The sequence below is a fragment of the Panthera onca genome, chromosome F1 (assembly GCF_046562875.1).
Source record: "Panthera onca isolate mPanOnc1 chromosome F1, mPanOnc1 haplotype 2, whole genome shotgun sequence".
Taxonomy (NCBI): Eukaryota; Metazoa; Chordata; class Mammalia; order Carnivora; family Felidae; genus Panthera; species Panthera onca.
This window is the reverse complement of record NC_138355.1, coordinates 28,573,665-28,591,117: the sequence shown is the minus strand read 5'-3', so window position 1 is coordinate 28,591,117 and position 17,453 is coordinate 28,573,665. Positions and strand designations below refer to the sequence as shown.

At 38.7% G+C, this 17,453-nt stretch overlaps 2 protein-coding genes across 7 annotated transcripts in view; both read left to right on the top strand.

Moving 5' to 3' along the window:
* Positions 1 to 3,508: 3,508 nt before the first annotated feature.
* LOC132686956 (transmembrane epididymal protein 1) lies at positions 3,509 to 5,487 on the top strand. The gene has a single exon (XM_060644939.3). The coding sequence runs from the start codon at positions 4,348 to 4,350 to the stop codon at positions 5,119 to 5,121; it is 774 nt and encodes a 257-aa protein (XP_060500922.2). The 5' UTR covers positions 3,509 to 4,347; the 3' UTR covers positions 5,122 to 5,487.
* Positions 5,488 to 15,581: 10,094 nt separating this feature from the next.
* Positions 15,582 to 17,453, top strand: part of RGSL1 (regulator of G protein signaling like 1) — a 107,247-nt gene continuing 105,375 nt past the window's right edge. For all 6 annotated transcript variants that reach the window (XR_009613469.3, XR_009613468.3, XM_060643781.2 and 3 more), the window contains exon 1: positions 15,582 to 15,659. Coding sequence is in view for 3 of the 6 variants with exons in the window: in XM_060643781.2 (XP_060499764.2) it covers positions 15,647 to 15,659 (13 nt within the window). In the remaining 3 variants the exon portion in view is untranslated. The remainder of the gene's footprint in view (positions 15,660 to 17,453) is intronic.

Genomic DNA, 17,453 nt, shown 5'->3' with positions numbered 1-17,453 from the left:
AAATTAATGGGGTGCTACTGGAGAATTTAAATTAGCCAGTGGCATTATTTGCTCTTTATTCCCAAAGCTCACTCTGGCTGCAATGGGGACAGGAATAGATGAGGATTAGAACTCAGTTAAGAGATGTTGCAACAATGCAGAGTTGGTGATGCTTGGACAAGGGCAGTAGGTGGGGATAAATAATGCAGAGAACTTGTTGATTAATATATTGTAGGGGTGACTGAAAATTGGTATGACCACAAGGGAGATTCATTAATTAACTATTAAATTAAAAAAAATAGTCTGTGACTCAGAAATGCTGTTTATGGTTATGTACTCTAAAGAAGAATATTTAATCAGAATTTATTATTAAAAAATAAATCAGCTAGGGGCGCCTGGGTGGCGTAGTCGGTTAAGCGTCCGACTTCAGCCAGGTCACGATCTCGCGGTCCGTGAGTTCGAGCCCTGCGTCAGGCTCTGGGCTGATGGCTCGGAGCCTGGAGCCTGTTTCCGATTCTGTGTCTCCCTCTCTCTCTGCCCCTCCCCCGTTCATGCTCTGTCTCTCTCTGTCCCAAAAATAAATAAAAAACGTTGAAAAAAAAAATAAAAAAAAAATAAAAAAAATAAATCAGCTAGACCAACATGTCCAACACTATGGGGCTAGATAAATATGATAATATTAAATGGAATCAATAGTGCTATCATATAACAAAATAGCTCTGCCTCCAACACATTCTATGACTAAGTGAAAAACAGCCAGTTGTAGAATGATACATGTAAGTGTTGATGTCCTAGAGAAAAACTCATTTTGGCATTTGGAGAGGCCTATTGCAAACAGCTGTCTTCCCACCTTCTCACCCTAAAGTGGACTTAATAGACATCAATTTGTACTTACCTACACAGCACTTCTACTTAGTCTTCTTACTTCTGTAAAAGCAAATTAATATTGGGGCACCTGGGTAGCTCAGTCAGTTGAGCATCTGACTCTTGATTGCAGCTCAGGTCATGATCCCAGGCTGGTGGGATCAAGCCCCGCGTCAGCCTCCATGTGGAGCCTGCTTGAGATTCTCTCTCTCTCTCTCTCTCTCTCTCTCTCTCTCTCTCTCTCTCTTCCTCTGCCCCTCCCCCCCCAACTCATTCTCTCTCTCTCAAATAAAAAAATTAATATTCAGTAGATAAAAAATAACATTTATAGACTACATGTAAACTCTACAGAGTTGGGATACAATCAACGCTCCTGTGGTCCCCACCAACTATAAGAACAGAAAACCATTGTTATTTTCCATGCCTCTGCGTCTCTCTCAAATCTATCCTATTCTTCCCCTCTGGGGGGTAAACATTTTCCTGAATTTGATTTATGTTCCACATATGTGTTCACATTGTTTAGTTTTGTGTGTTTTTGAACTATATATATGTATATCCACACACACACGTGTATATACACACAGTATATATATGCATACAGTATATATTCTTTTGTGACATTCTTTTTTCATATAAAATTATATTTTTGAAGTTCCACATTGGTATCAGTCAGAGTTCCCGAGAGAAGTAGAACCAATAGATGTATACATATAAAGGAGACTGATCATGAGGAAATGGCTCATGTGATTATGGAGGCACAGAAATCCCACATTCACTGTCTCTAGGTCAGAGACCTTGTAGTATAATTCCAGTCAGAGTCTACAGACTTGAGAGCCAAGGGAACTGATGGTATAAGCCCCAGTACATGAGCAAAAGAAGACCTATGTCCCAGTCCAGTATAGAGGCAGGAAGAAAAAGGGATGAATTCCATCTTCCTCTACCTTTTGTTCTATTGAGGTTCTCAACAGATTTCATGAGGCCACCCACATTGGGGTGGATAATCTACTTTACTAAATTCAAATGTTAATCTCATAGACACACCCAGAAATAATATTTAACCTGGGCACCCTGTGGCCCAGTCAAGTTGTCACATAAAATTAACTATCAAAATGTTGTTGACTATAGCTGTATTTTTCATTTTTCACTTCTCTATCATTTTCATTTTATAAAAAAAGTTTATCTATACATTTTAATGTTGAAAGACATTTTGATTATTCCTCCTTCTCTCTGCCAGTTATAGACAGTGCTGTTATGGAGATTCCTAAATATGATCCGTTTATGCATGTATGAGAGTTACTGTACAGTTTATACAAGTAAGGATATGTATCTTCAACTTTACTACATAATGCCACGTAACATCAAATTCTTTAACAAAGTGTATCATTTACATTTCCACTAGCAATGTATTAATCATTCTATTTATTTCACATTGTCAGACTGTTGTCAAGCTCATTTTTGTCTATCTGGTACATGTGAAATGATAACTAGCAAGCAAATGGGACCTCAGTCCTATGGAATTCTGCTACAACCATGTGAACTTGGAAGAGGACTCAGCTTCAGCATGAAGTGCAGCCTGGGTGTCACCATGACTGTACCTTGTGAGACTTGTGAGCAGAGGTCCCATAGAGAGCTGTCTTGCGTCCTGACCCACAGAAACTGAAATGAATGCATGATGTTTTAAGCCACTAAATTAAATTGTGTTAAATTGTTACACAGCAACAGATAACTAATATGTTATTGGATCCATGGAGAAGGAAATAAAATTCAAATATGCTAATTAGTTCAGCTGTGAACAGAATTGATATAATCTATGAAAGATCTGAGAGGTGTTTTCTTTGATTAAAAAAATTTTTGCTGAAGGGTTTAGATTAGCCTCACTGGATTAGGGGCTCGTCCCTTGTCTGATCTGTGACTGGGAAAGCAGGATTTATCAGAAAATGATAGCTCCCACTAAACCCCCAGGGCTTGAGGAGACACTTCCCAGGAGATTTCATAGTTAAAACAACAATAGAATTCTATCATGCTAATGCAATTGGAAAAGGCAATTAGAAAAGACAAAAGTATATATAAGAGGAGATTATTTTGTCATTACTGAAGATAACATGATTATATAAAATCATTTGAAAATTAGTAAGAGCAGTAGCTATATGCAACAAGACGATTAATATGAAGATCAATATAAAATTATAGTTTTTTGTATTTGTAAAACTGATCAAATAAAATGGAAGATCCATTGATAGTAGGAACAAAAGAGAATTTACCAATAAATAAACCAAAATGGAAATATATAGGAGCAATATGACACAAATTTAACTTGAGACATTCTTGTACTTGATTGACTGTCGTGAAGGGTAATATGACCATTACATTCTAACTAAGTGCTTATTTCATGAGAGAAAATATTTGATGGCTAATTCACACTAAGGTTACTAGCTTAATAGGATCTTCTTTCTTTTTTAAAAAAAAACTTTTAATGATTATTTATTTTTGAGAGACAGAGAGAGACAAAGCACAAGCTGGAGACGGGCAAAATGAGAGAGAGAAGCACACAGGATCTGAAGCAGGGTCCAGGCTCTGAGCTGTCAGCACAGAGCCTGTTGCTGGGGTCGAACACTGAATTGTGAGATCATGACCTGACCTGAAGTCAGAAACTAACTGATTGAGCCAGCCAGGCACCTCAATAAGATCTTCTTTCTTACCAGTACCTACATTTTACTCAGTGATCCTCAAAATTTAATGTGCCTAAGAACTACCTGGGAACGTTTCTTGGAATGCTTATTACAAGACACCACCCCCAAGAAATTCAGAATCAGTACCTCTGAGTAGAACCTATTCACCTGCATTTTAACTTGGAAAAACATTGCTTCAGCCCAAAGGAAAGAATCTCAGGTGGTGGCATGTCATTTCTGATCTGAAGATCAGCAGGAGATTCTCAGGAGTGAATATCGTTCTGGTAATCCTCAAATAACATCAGAGTAGTTGGGTATTGTATAGGTTTACTTGTGACTCTTAAGACTGTTTATGCCTGTGAGAATACATTTATTTATACCTAGTAATTATAGGAGATTATATGCGAGGAGTCTTAAGAGATATGCCAGACATTGTGTATTCTCCATGCTTTCTCTCAGTTCTTTCTTATGTTCTGTGACTTTGAGAGGGAAGTAAGGAACGTCAAGGACAAGTAAGAGAGGCAAGGGGGGCCTTTAGCATAATCTCCAAGAACTGCAGATGCCCAGGCATTGTGATGGCGAATATGCTTATTTCATTGGCAATGGATGGTTAGCTGTCAATGAACCAGAGCAGAAGACCAGAACGGAAACCATGACACCCACCCCACCGTAAATTTGGGTTTCCTCCAAAACCATTTCCCCTCTGTATGTAGATGCAATGAGCTGGAGAGAGGATATAAGTAGACTTCAGGAAGCTCCCTCCACACTCTAGAACCTGAGGCGACCATTTCTGAGCTGGTTGTCTCTGCTTTTGGTCAGACCTACCTTCAGTCCCATGGGAGGCTTTGAAGGTCATTTGTACCCCGGACTGTCTCTCTTCTTCTATGGACTTTATCATGCACGACTAGTCTCCAGGGCCTTGATATGCCACTACCCTGTCCAGTATCTGCCACGCCATCCCTGGAGCAAAGGAAGATGGGCAAGGCTGAGACAAATACACTATGTTGGGCTGGTGAAGATATTAAGTGCCTGCATTTTAGTAGTTCAAGAGCTGCATAACATACATGGACAGTTTGTACTCATCAGCAAGATATATCATCAGAGAAACTTTTTGTACCGCAAACAGTGGCAGCATCTCACTCTATATATGACCTTCTTCCTGAGCGGGTGTGTAGATGTGGTGAGCCAGAACGTGCTACCCCAGAGGTGTGCTGCTCTGGAGCAAGGTGCCCAAGCCCTGGGCATGTTTCTGTTTCTGCCTCTGATGGTGTCTCACATGCAGGACTCAGAAGGTGTGGAGCTGCAGTCTCACATCCTGCTCACTCAGGCCATATTCCTGCTGGCGTTGGTGGTGATCGCAGAGCTGTGGGCCCCTGATATGCTGCAACTCTGGGTGATGAAGGCCTTTTTTTATATGATGACAGGCTCTTGGCTGATTCAGATAGGCTTTATGCTGTACAAACCAATTTCTGGTTATAAATGGATGGATGATGACAAAAACAACATTATATTTGTCACCACCTTCTTCTGCTGGCATGTGGCTTCCATTGCCATTTTGATGATCTGGGTCTATGGCTTCTCTTTTTTGTGGTATTGTTACATTTGTTGATGTTTGAACCTGGGTAAGCCAGGAATGGTTTCTGTCACCTGCACATTCTGGAATACCTGGAAGAGAAGTTGTGGGAAGTGCAGGTGTCAGAGAAGATGACTGAGGCAACAGACTCTGCTGGGATGGGCATACCCTTCACCCCTTCTGGCTTTTCTTAGTCTCATTTGCTGAGCAGGGTGCAGAGGCAAGGCAAATGAAACACAAGAGATATGTGACTATGACCTTCATTCTCAGCTTCCCAACTATTTCCCCCACCTCCCTACTCTCTCCTCAACTCCAACCAAGGCATTCTGCTTGCCTTGCTCCTCTCTGTATTCTTCACATCCCTCCCAGGAGAGCATGAAAATAAATGTACTATATCCTGTCTTTGGGTCTTTATAAATATCCTCACCCACCCCAGAGCATACTGAGCCCTAGTTACATTTAGTACATCATAATAATTTACCTATGATAATAATCACCTCCTCACCCTTTCTCTCTTCAATACCCATACTAAATCTAAACTGTTATTTTCACTATAAATAACTCAGAGAACTATTGTTTAATTCTTTCCTTAGGTTATGATTTATCAAAGAAATCCTTTATTTTCAGCTTTAATGAGATATACTTAATATAAAAACAATCACACATATTTAATGTATGCATTTTGAGGAGTTAGGACATATGTGATGCCATGGTAACACCACCACAATCCTTGAAGGCAGTTTCTTCTGCAGGGTCTATCAGAACAGAGCAACACCTTGCACAGAGTGAGGTCTCAAAAGGACTCATGTGCTTCCAGAATTTATCGATCGGTCTCCCCGAGTGTAGAGTCTGTCAGATTCTTCTCCCTGGGTAGATCAGCAATCAGCCCATTGCTCTGTACACACCTCAATCAATTTCCAAGTAGCAGACTCACCTGGAGCCAATCCTTTCTGGCTCTTACATGTAGGAGAATTCAATGGCTTATTTATTCCATGAAATTTTCTTTTTGATCCTCACAACTGTCTTATCATGTAGGTTCATAGATGATAATCTAAAACCTCAAAGGGTTAAAAACTGGCTCAAAGTAGCCAGACATTTAGCTATGTCACATAATGCTATATCTGAGTGTCAAGGGAGGTCGAATTCTGAGTAGTAAAGTTAAATTGTTGGCAACTTGCAAAAGAATGTCTTTATGACACCCGTTATGCTTCTTTCCCTTCCACCCCAGGATATGAAGAATATGTCAAGCTTCCCTTACTCTTGGTCATGGCTATAATATCCAGGCTTAGGACAGAGTGAGGCTGAGGCAGGGGTTCTAGGGGGTCATCATCCTTCTAGTTTCCCTTTTTCTTCTGGTTCCTAGGAGAACTAGACATACCCATCTTTCTTTGGTTCTGGCGTTACTCTTGTTAATTTTCTTGCTCAAGCATTAAAGTGTAGCAGGGATGAATTATTGTCTGGTCATGAAGGTTCTCTACTCTATGGTTTGGGGGGCTTGTGAGCATTCTGAGTTGCTGCAAAGGGGGAGGTGCTTCCCAGTGTCATTTTGATGGGGGTCAGCAATGTCTCTGAATGTGCCATGGCATGCATGTGACCAGCAGGCAGCTCTCCATGGAAGGCTTACACCTTGCGCCAGTGGGATATTTGATCAGGTAACGATGCTGCTCTCCATTGGAAATAAGCAGTGGTCCCTGGGGTGGAATAAAATATTTATCAGGCATTAGTTTAGCTTCTGTGCCTCTCCTTGGTTTTGGTGACCAGTGGAGGTATGCAGTTTTCTCTGTAGGTTCTGCCCTGTTCCTGGTTGTCGCCTCTGGGTCCCATCCCCTTGTTTCTCCCCCACAACTTGGGTATTTTTCAGGCCTTGCCTAGCTTTGCAGTCCCTCCTTCCTAAAGCCTAGTTGAACCTCCTCTAGTGTCCTGAGATTGGGAAGGTAGGGAATCTGTTTTTCCTCTACACTCTTTCCTAGTGATATGGCAAAATTCTGTTTTCTAATTCATTAAGGCCTCCTATTTTTGTATTAAGGGCATAATTTGGATGTTTTTAACCTAAAAATTGACTCTTCTTTTTTGCAATTATAACCCAACCTCATCTTGAGGCAGTCTTTCATTAATTGAGGGTAAAGTTATTGTAAATAACTGTTTTTTACAAAAAAAGCCAAAATGTTAATATTTTAGGATATTGTCTCTCTGCAAAGGTAAAAGTTGAAGAGATATCAAAGCCACATGTCGACAGATCTGTCCATTTCTGAGTAGTTTCTTTTGAGGTCCTGTTAGACACTGATGAACTAATCTCTGGTAGTAAATTAATGCCTCCAAATATTATTATGTCTCACAATATGTATTTTTGAGGTAAAATAATAAATATTAGCAGGGTCCTACAAAGACACAAAAGATTATTACTGAGGCCTAATATAATGGTGGAATGGACAGGCCTGGTTGGATGAAAGGATCTTTCTGTATTCTTCACATCACGGTAGGTATGAGTACTCTGACAGTAATCCTAATCACTTTGGGATGTAAGACCAACTGAAGATAAATTTAGAAAACAAACAAAAAACCAACCCAGAGCTGTATAGTTAAAGGTGTGATCTTCACCACCATCCACCAGAGGGCATCATCTTTACATGAGCCTGGAGAGGCAAATGCTCTCCATTCAGTATTTAAGTATAGATTTATAAGAAATGAAGTGATGAAGAGCAGGGCAGAATAATACATAAGCAAGTGTCTGTCGAGGCACCCAGTAAACATAATGAAGATCTGTTTGTTTCTTGTTAGCCTTAGATATGTAGACATGAATAAGCATAGAATTCAATCAGTAGATATAGGTTATATGTAGATAGATACATGGAAACATAGGTACATAGATGCATAAGTTATATAGATATATACATGTATGGATAGATATCCATACATATATATATCCATATATATATATATATATATATATATATATATGCATATATGTATGTGTATGTGTGCATGTCTGTGTATGTGTATTTGTGTGTGTGTATATCTCAAAACAAAGCAGTGTCACAATGCCCTTTGAGTTGAAATGGCTTTTTAGAAACTTTATAAAAATGGTCAAAATGCTCTTGTTTAGCTCATCACATATTAGGCATGCAATAAATAATTAGCAAATGAGTAAATAAAGTATGTAGTAGAGTTGTAGCATAGATGAAATGTTGGTTTAATTCTGATCTGGGTTTTGATGGATAAGTAGGTGTTTGTTAGATGAGTTCAGGCAGGAATTCTGAGGTCTTGTATGTTCTTGTGTTCAGACTCCAAAGCTCAGCAAACACAAGCTTAGCAGTGCAGTTATGGGATTTCATAGACCAGTGATAACAGAAAAAACTACCAACCTCCTGCCCCCTAGAGTGGGTGGCTAAGGAAGAGTCATACAAAATTGTTTTTTGGAAAGTTTAATAATTTACTTCTCTTTAAAAAAGTTTTTTGATGTTTATTTATTTTTGAGAGAGAGAGAGAGACAGAGCATGAGCAGGGGAGGGGCCGAGAGATGAAGAGACACAGAATCTGAAGCAGGCTCCAGACTCTGAGCTGGCAGCACAGAGCCCAATGCAGGGCTTGAACTCACAAGCTGTGAGATCATGACCTGAGCCAAAGTCAGACACTTGACAGCTGAGCCACCCAATAATTACTTTTCACTTTGAAGGCAGAGTATTATTAATGGGCTCTTACTAATTGAAGGGGAATGTTTTGCCAAAACAACAAAAATACTTGCAATTATTTATATTGTAACCAGCATTCAATATATTATAGTATACATTTAATATAGTAATTATTAAATTTTTAGATGACAAAATTATTTATAAATATAATAATATTATTTAAAATTGCTATCATTGTTCATTATCTTTCAATGAAATCATTTGGTAGTTGGTAAATAAAAATTTCCTAAACAGATACCATTTCCAAATTTTTTAGTTAAAACTCCTTAGACATTTCATATTATGAAATAAGAATTAAATTTGTTAAATTAAATAAAAATTTAAATTTACCCACTCAACCAAAATAAGTAAAATTACCATCACCAACTTATTGAGGCTTCTCTGTCCAAAACTCAGAATTTTAATACATATTTTAGGTCAAAGAATATAGGACCAATAGGAACCAAGGCCAACCCTAGAACTATAGGACAGAGTCCTTTGTGTGATCACATCCATGAGGTTTATTTTTTTTAAACCTGTATTGAGGATTTAACTAATCACCAGTCACAAAAGATTGTACTTCTTATAACTCAGTATCTTTCCTTAAAATCAATTGTTAAATGGATTATTTAGTGGAAAGTGTTAATTGTTAAATGGGTTATTTCCAGTATTTATTCTCTTTCTGTATTATGGTAATATAATGTCACCAAGACCTAATACATACTAATAGAATTTTAAACCCTTTACACAGGATGAAATTGCACCTCCCTTGACTTTAAAATTTTATGTATTGCATTGACCACCATTCTGAAGTCTTTGATTGGAATCTATTGTATCAGCAAAGATGATAACAATTAGGGATAAGGCATAAATTCTACATCTGTATCTTTTCCTTAGGTAGCTAACCAGAATCAATAACAAACATGAAGTTCTGAATCAGAAGGCACAGTTATGCCTAGGAGAAGTTATTATTTGTCAATAATATATCAAAAGATTTCATAATTTAACACTTGGACAATGATTCTATGTTATTTGCTCTGTCTCTCCCTTACTCTCTTTCAGTGTCCCAGTTCCTCAATCAGACAATTTTTAGGTCTTTATATTTGTGCAGGACTTAAAGCTTCCCATATTGCCTTCACATCCATTTCTCAGCTGAACTGAAAAAACATTATCAAACATCTACTAGTGCCAGGCACTATAGGCACAAAGATGACTTGGATGTAGAGTACCACTTCCTCTGTGCCATTTCCTTTCAGCAAAGTTAATCTAAACCCTTATTATTGTGATTTCTTTTTCCACTGTTAAAATAGGATGCCAGTTTGAGAGAACAGATTGCCACTATTTCAATTCATTGCTATCCAATTTTATATTTGTTTAATAACCTTTCTAAGTCCCTTTCCAAATGATCCCATCCTCTGCAACCTTGTGACTTTTGCATTGCTAAACTTAGCTTCCAAGAGTTTTGTAAACTATTTGATATTATTTTGACAAGCAACATCTCCTAGACATTCTGTCCACTTAAAACAACAGCCTACAAGAGCCTTGACTTCACTTTCTCTGAAAAGCTGTAAGGCACTTGGTTATCTGATTAAATAATTCTTCCATTTCTCTGGTTGTCTTTTAATAGGAAATGAATATTAAGATGGAAGACCATCACCTCTATAAACCCTAATAATTTAGCCAAAAGCTACTGAGAGGAGTCATTCAGGGTCATACCCTAGAGAGGGTTAAAAGACTTGAAAATTCTAGGATTGTTGGGAAACACGTTATATCTAAAAAACCCTGTTGTCCCATAAAAGAACTTGGGAAGTTGGAAGGAATATTAATAATGAGCTACCAATAATATGTCATTTACACTTGAAAAGGTGTTATGCTTTCTTTAGTATATGTAAAGACCAGATACTATTTTTTAAAGTGATTTTGATTTTAAAGTGAAGAAAGTAATTATGTCTTGATGTTTTATGTGTTCCAAGAGGAGTTGGTAGCCTACAATATTTCTTCAATCAATTATCAATGACCTCATTTGTTAGCATAACACACACACACACACACATACACACACACACACACCTTAAGAGAGTTCAGGGTGAAGCTCTACGTAGCTTGCTAATCTCAAGTTATGCCTTAGCTTATCACCTCCTTTGGAAAAGAGCTATCACAACCTAGGCCAAAAAAAAAATCTTTTAGGTCTCTTCTTAAAAGAATGGCAATATATAACACTGATATCTACCCACATTCCTTAATACAGTGCGCTTTCAGACTTGTCTTCAATGAAGCTGTATGAATACACTCTCTACTCCTGATCACTGTCCCACCATCTTCCCCACAGCTTGAAGAGCTTGACTACTGGAGGCATTAACAACCAAATGGAGTGTTGTCACTTCAACAGTGGCAAGACTAAAAGCCACCATCACTGGCTAGAGGCTTTTGCATGGGACTTGGATCCCTGACCCTTTCAAGACCTTCTAGTTTCCAAAGGGAAAGGGAATTAGATATCTCCCAAACTTGTGTGATAATAAGAATCACCTGGGGTGCTTGTACATTATCAGGTCCTTCCTCTGATGATTCTGATTTAGAAGAGCTGGGTGGGGCTCAGGAGTCCACATATTTTACAAGTGCCCCAAGATGATTATTATTATCAGGCAAATATAGGAAATACTGGTATTTGAATTAGATAGACTTGAGTTCACATATCAGCTGTGATATTTAGTAGCCTTGTGTTGGGTCAGATCCAGAATGCATGATTTCCCAAAGTTCTGGGTGTCTCCTTTACCACAGTGCATCTTTACCCTGGAAATGGCAGCACATCTCTTTAGCAAAGATTAGGAAAAAGATCAAAATAAATTCTTGCAAAAATATTGCACAGTTCTTCCTAAATAGTAAAATGCTTTCTTTTTATTTAAGAGCTTCTGTGTCTGACTCAGGACTGAAAATTGAATGAAGGACCTGATTAGACTCCTATTTATATTAATTCATTCACTTCACAAATATTTACTGAGCACTTTCATGTGACAGAAACTGCTCTAAAGGTTTGGGATATATCATTGAATAAAACAGCCAAAAATCCCTGCCACCATGGAGCTTATATAGTGGCCTACCCACACATTTTTCCAAGGGATCCCATGATCAATAGCCACCACAAGGAATCTGTGGGTTGGATCATTCTGATACCCACACTGCCATAGCTGCTATTATGATATTCACATATACTTTGTCATTGGTGGTGAGCACAGCCTCCCATTTATTTTATTTTATTTTATTTATTTTATTTTATTTTATTTTATTTTATTTTATTTTATTATTTTATTTTATTATTATTTTTTAATATATGAAAGTTATTGTCAAATTGGTTTCCATACAACACCCAGTGCTCATCCCAAAAGAATCCCTCCTCAATGCCCATCACCTACCCTTTCCTCCCTCCCACCCAACCCCCCCCCCCCCCCCCCCGCCCCCCATCAACCCTCAGTTTGTTCTCAGTTTTTAAGAGTCTCTTATGCTTTGGTCTCTCCCACTCTAACCTCTTTTTTTTTTTTTTTTTTCCTTCCCCTCCCCCATGGGTTTCTGTTAAGTTTCTCAGGATCCACATAAGAGTGAAAACATATGGTATCTCTCTTTCTCTGTATGACTTATTTCACTTAGCATCACACTCTCCAGTTCCATCCACGTTGCTACAAAGGGCCATATTTCATTCCTTCTCATTGCCACGTAGTACTCCATTGTGTATATAAACCACAATTTCTTTATCCATTCATCAGTTGATGGACATTTAGGCTTTTTACACAATTTGGCTATTGTTGAGAGTGCTGCTATAAACATTGAGGTACAAGTGCCCCTATGCATCAGTACTCCTGTATCCCTTGGGTAAATGCCTAGCAGTGCTACTGCTGGGTCATAGGGTAGGTCTATTTTTAATTTTTTGAGGAACCTCCACACTGTTTTCCAGAGTGGCTGCACCAGTTTGCATTCCCAACAGTGCAAGAAGGTTCCTGTTTCTCCACATCCTCTCCAGCATCTATCAGTCTCCTGATTTGTTCATTTTGGCCACTCTGACTGGCGTGAGGTGATATATGAGTGTGGTTTTGATTTGTATTTCCCTGATGAGGAGCGATGCACAACCTCCCATTTAAATCAAAGCTCATTTTCAACTAGAGCATCTTCTTTCGGCATTTGTGGCCATTCCCACTGTGCCACTACTGCTGGCACCCCACCATTGAGCACTGGTTGCCATAGGCACCATCATGCATAGTCTCTCATTGCCTTTCAGATTTTGAGTCATGCCTCCAAGATGAAAAGTTCTGGATGGAGTCAAGGACAGGTGTCATGCCCTTGCTGCCAGGGCAGGAAGATTGACCCAAATATGACAAGTGGTCAGAAACTGAGTGACCAATACACAACAACATAAAACCCTACTAAATTCACTCTCTCTTGACCCCACTCAGCATTCAGGACCCTCTTTGGGCTAATTTACAGGTATCCTAGGACATTGCAAAGAAAGATCCAAATGTGGTCAATCAGACCCAAAGCCTGGACTACTCCAAAATGAGTTACCTATCCTTGAAGTGAACAAGATCTTAATTCCCAAACCCGTTTAAGGCAATAAAAAAATGAGTAACAAAATATAATTTCCATATTAAAATATTCTAAACAGGTATTTTACCACAAGTTGTTCTCTGTGAACAAACTCATGCTCCAACTTGCAATCAACATTTTAAACCTTGGTAAACTGGAAATATTCCAGAAAATTCGTCTGTCTCCTTTCTTTTCATTAATGATTGTTTTTTATTTCTAGGACTGTTTCTATGTAGATAAAAAAGGTTTCTGCTCTTTTTCTTGAACTGGTCATGATAGCACATAAATAGGCCTGGCCCAGTTTACAGTTGAAAAATATTATACCATCTTGAAAAGAGTTTAAATGAAAGACAAATATAACTTCTTTCCCATATTGCCTCTTGCCTGCTTCTGTCTTTTCTGGAGTCACTGGTCTAGAAGAATGGGGGACTAATCTGGATTAGAAACTTTTGGGTCAAAATTAGTCACAGAAAATTTCAATTTGTTGCATATGCTATGATTTGATGAAAAATATTAAATGGCTTTGTTTCAATCTGCTGGTAAACAATTAGATATACAGGATGGCTTTTTCTAAGTAGCTCCTTTCCATCTAGATAGTGTCTACTTCTTTTATAACATCTGCAGGAAAGAAGTCTAATTAGACATGTAAGGATGCACATAAGAAGTAGTAGGAGGAATTATACAGAAAAATAAATCATTGTGAGGAAGTCCAAAGGGCTTGTTTTTAAGTCCGCTCAAATGCATTTTTCATGTGAAAAGTAGGTTCAATTTACTAGCATATTTGAAACAACATGGCCTCCTGAATCAAAATGGCAGAGTAAAATCTCAGTGTCTCACTTAACTATCTTTCAGTAAAAAGGAGGTAATAATCTCTATTTACCAGGGGTAAGAATTAAATGAAAACAAAGTATAAACACCTAGTCTAACTTCTTGCTCATGGAAGGCATTCAACTAATGTTTATTCTATACCTTTAAACGCCAATGAATTATAAAGTAACCAACAGCCAACCAGAGAAGAAACTGGGAAGAAGGAAAGGGAGTGGAAAACACACTTGTATATTAGGTTGAATTTGCCAGTTTATCTGAAAGATAAGTCATTAAACATTCACTGAGTAACTGTTAAATTTCTAGAAAGATATTAGATCCAAAAGACACATTAGAAATAAATGTGTTATGCTAAGTGAAATAAGTCATACAGAGAAAGAGAGATACCATATGTTTTCACTCTTATGTGGATCCTGAGAAACTTACCAGAAGACCATGGGGGAGGGGAAGAAAAAAAAGAGAAAGGTTAGAGAGGGAGGGAGCCAAAACATAAGAGACTCTTAAAAACTGAGAACAAACTGAGGGTTGATGGGGGGTGGGTGATGGGTATTGAGGAGGGCACCTGTTGGGATGAGCACTGGGTGTTGTATGGAAACCAATTTGACAATAAATTTCATATTAAACAAAAATAAAGAAATGAACAAGGGGTACCCGGGTGGCTTAGTCAGTTAAGCTCAGGTCATGATCTGACTTAGGCTCAGGTCATGATCTCATGGTTCATGAGTGTGAGCTCCGCGTCAGACTCTGTGCTGACAGCTCAGAGCCTGGAGCCTGTTTCAGATTCTGTGTCTCCCTCTCTCTGCCCCTCCCCTGCTCTTACTCTGTCTGTCTCTCTCAAAAATTAATAAACATTAAAAATTTTTTAAAAAGAGAGAAAGAAATTAACAGGGGGTGCCTGGGTGGCTCTGTCGGTTAAACATCCAACTCTTGATTTCAGCTGAGTTCATGATCTCATAGTTTGTGAGATCAAGTGCCTTGTTGGGCTTTGTGCTGACAGCGTGGAGCCTGCTTGGGATTCTCTCTCTCTCCCTCTCTCTGCCCCCCCTCCCTTTCTCACAAAATAAATAAACATAAGAAAGAAAGAAAGAAAGAAAGAAAGAAAGAAAGAAAGAAAGAAAGAGAAAGAAAGAAAGAAAGAAAGAAAGAAAGAAAGAAAGAAAGAGAAAGAAAGAAACAGATTCTTGCTTCCCTGAAGCATAAGGTCAAGTTAAGGAGACAGCTAAAACTCAGGATCAATAACTGGACAACTGATAACAAAACTGTATGGACTAAAAGCCTAAGTACAGGAAAAGTCTGGTACATTTAGGAGATCCAGAAGATCAGGTAACAGCGTGTTATCTTCAGACTGAGTGCCCAGAGATAAAAGAGCACTTCCTGATAGAATCTGGAACCCCTTAGAGGGGATGTGACTGTGTGTTCATATGGGGTGGAGTTCTGTTGACTGGGGACTAGTTCTGTATCCTTACTAATCACGGTGGCAGGGAAAGCATGGCAACATGAGCAATGCTGGTAAGTCTCTAAAAGGGATGTCTCTGAGACTTTTAGCCCCCCCCTACATAAGGCAAACCTTTCAGCTTTCCAGTCTCAACAGATCTGAGTCATTCAGGGATACCACCTATGGCTTTTATGTTATTCATGCCCTTTGTTTTCCTTTTCTCTTCTTCTTCTCCCCAACTCCCATCCCCACTGTATGCCAACTGATCTTTGAGGATAGGACAGAGTCCCCTTCATAAGACAAGTGAGACAACTAAGAAGGAGGAAGAAAAATGCAGATTGGGCCATCATGTGTCATGTCTCCTCCAGGGAGAAGGCTAGCATGAAGTTTGGGGTTATCCAATTATTCCTTTTGTTCCCAAGTTAGTATTATTATTGTATGGAATAAATGTTGAAGGCCTTCCCAAATTATTAGGAAGTTACAAAGCAAAACAAGTAAGAAGAGGAATATATGGAAAGACTTGTTTCTATACCCCATTAAGACAGTCTTGTTAATGGCAAACCCTGTCATAGTCAAGCCCCTTGTCACCAACAGTGAGTGTAGCTATGGGACACAATCACTTGGGAAATTTCTGCCAAACTCCACTTTCCTGCATTCAGAATGTCTCAATAATCTTATTAAGAAATCCATGCCATTGAGGAGGGCACCTGTTAGGATGAGCACTGGGTGTTGTATGGAAACCAATTTGACAATAAATTTCATATTAAAAAAAAGCTATGAATTGGGATCCTAATTAAAAAAAAAAAAAGAAAGAAATCCATGCCAGTCTTTATCAGTGATGAACAAACAATTGAACAAAAACTCAAAAGATTAAAGATTTCTTGGAAGAACAATTCATTTAACTTTTATAGAACTTAGACATTATCCAAGCACTTTTACTGGCTAGGGGAAGAAAGATGAAAAGACAAAGTTCCTCCTCTCATAGGGCTTAGTCTACTGAGAAAGACAGATACATAAATGAAATAAATGCTGTTTCAATAAATGAAAACAGCAACTGGTTAATTATAATAATGGGAGATGTAAGTAATGGTGCAGGGGAGGTAGTGATTGATTTTACCATTTGCTTGGTTCACCAAGGTTATATGTTAACCAGTTCTTGACGGATGACTAGCAATTTGCAAAGCACACAGGTTGAGAGGACATTTCAGGTGCTGTGAATATGGTAACAAAGACATGAAAGTTGGAAGTGAGAGGACATAGCATGTGCAGGAAAGCACAATATTTTGGCTGGCAAATAGAAGGCAGCATGGTATGGTGTAGTGGGAGATGATGCTGGCAGAGAACACCAAATCCAGATATGGTGAAGCCTTATATTCTCTAGGATACTGAGGAGTATTTGAAGGGCTTTAACAATAACAACATTGGAAGATTATGGTGCCGGTGTGTGGAAAGTGCTTGGAAAGGAAACTTAGGGAGATCACATAAGAAACTGATGCCATAAAGTCAAGGTGAGAGATGATGGGAGCCTGAAATAAGACAGTGTCTGTAGAGTTGGAGAGGAAAGGATAGATTTTAGAAATCTGTAGGAAGAGAGACCACATAACATGGTCCTCCATTGCCTATGGGAGTGTTTGAGAGGGAGAGAAACAGAGCAAAGGAGGAATCAGAGATGATTTTCAGGGGGCCCCTGGGTGGCTCAGTTAGTTAAGTGTGTAACTTTTGATGTTGACTCAGGTCATGATCTCACAGTTTGTGAGTTCAGGCCCCACACCCAGCTCCATGCTGACCATGCAAAGCCTGCTTGGGATTCTGTCTCTCTCCCTACCCCTTCCCTGCTCACACTCTCTTCCCCCTCTTAAAATAAATAA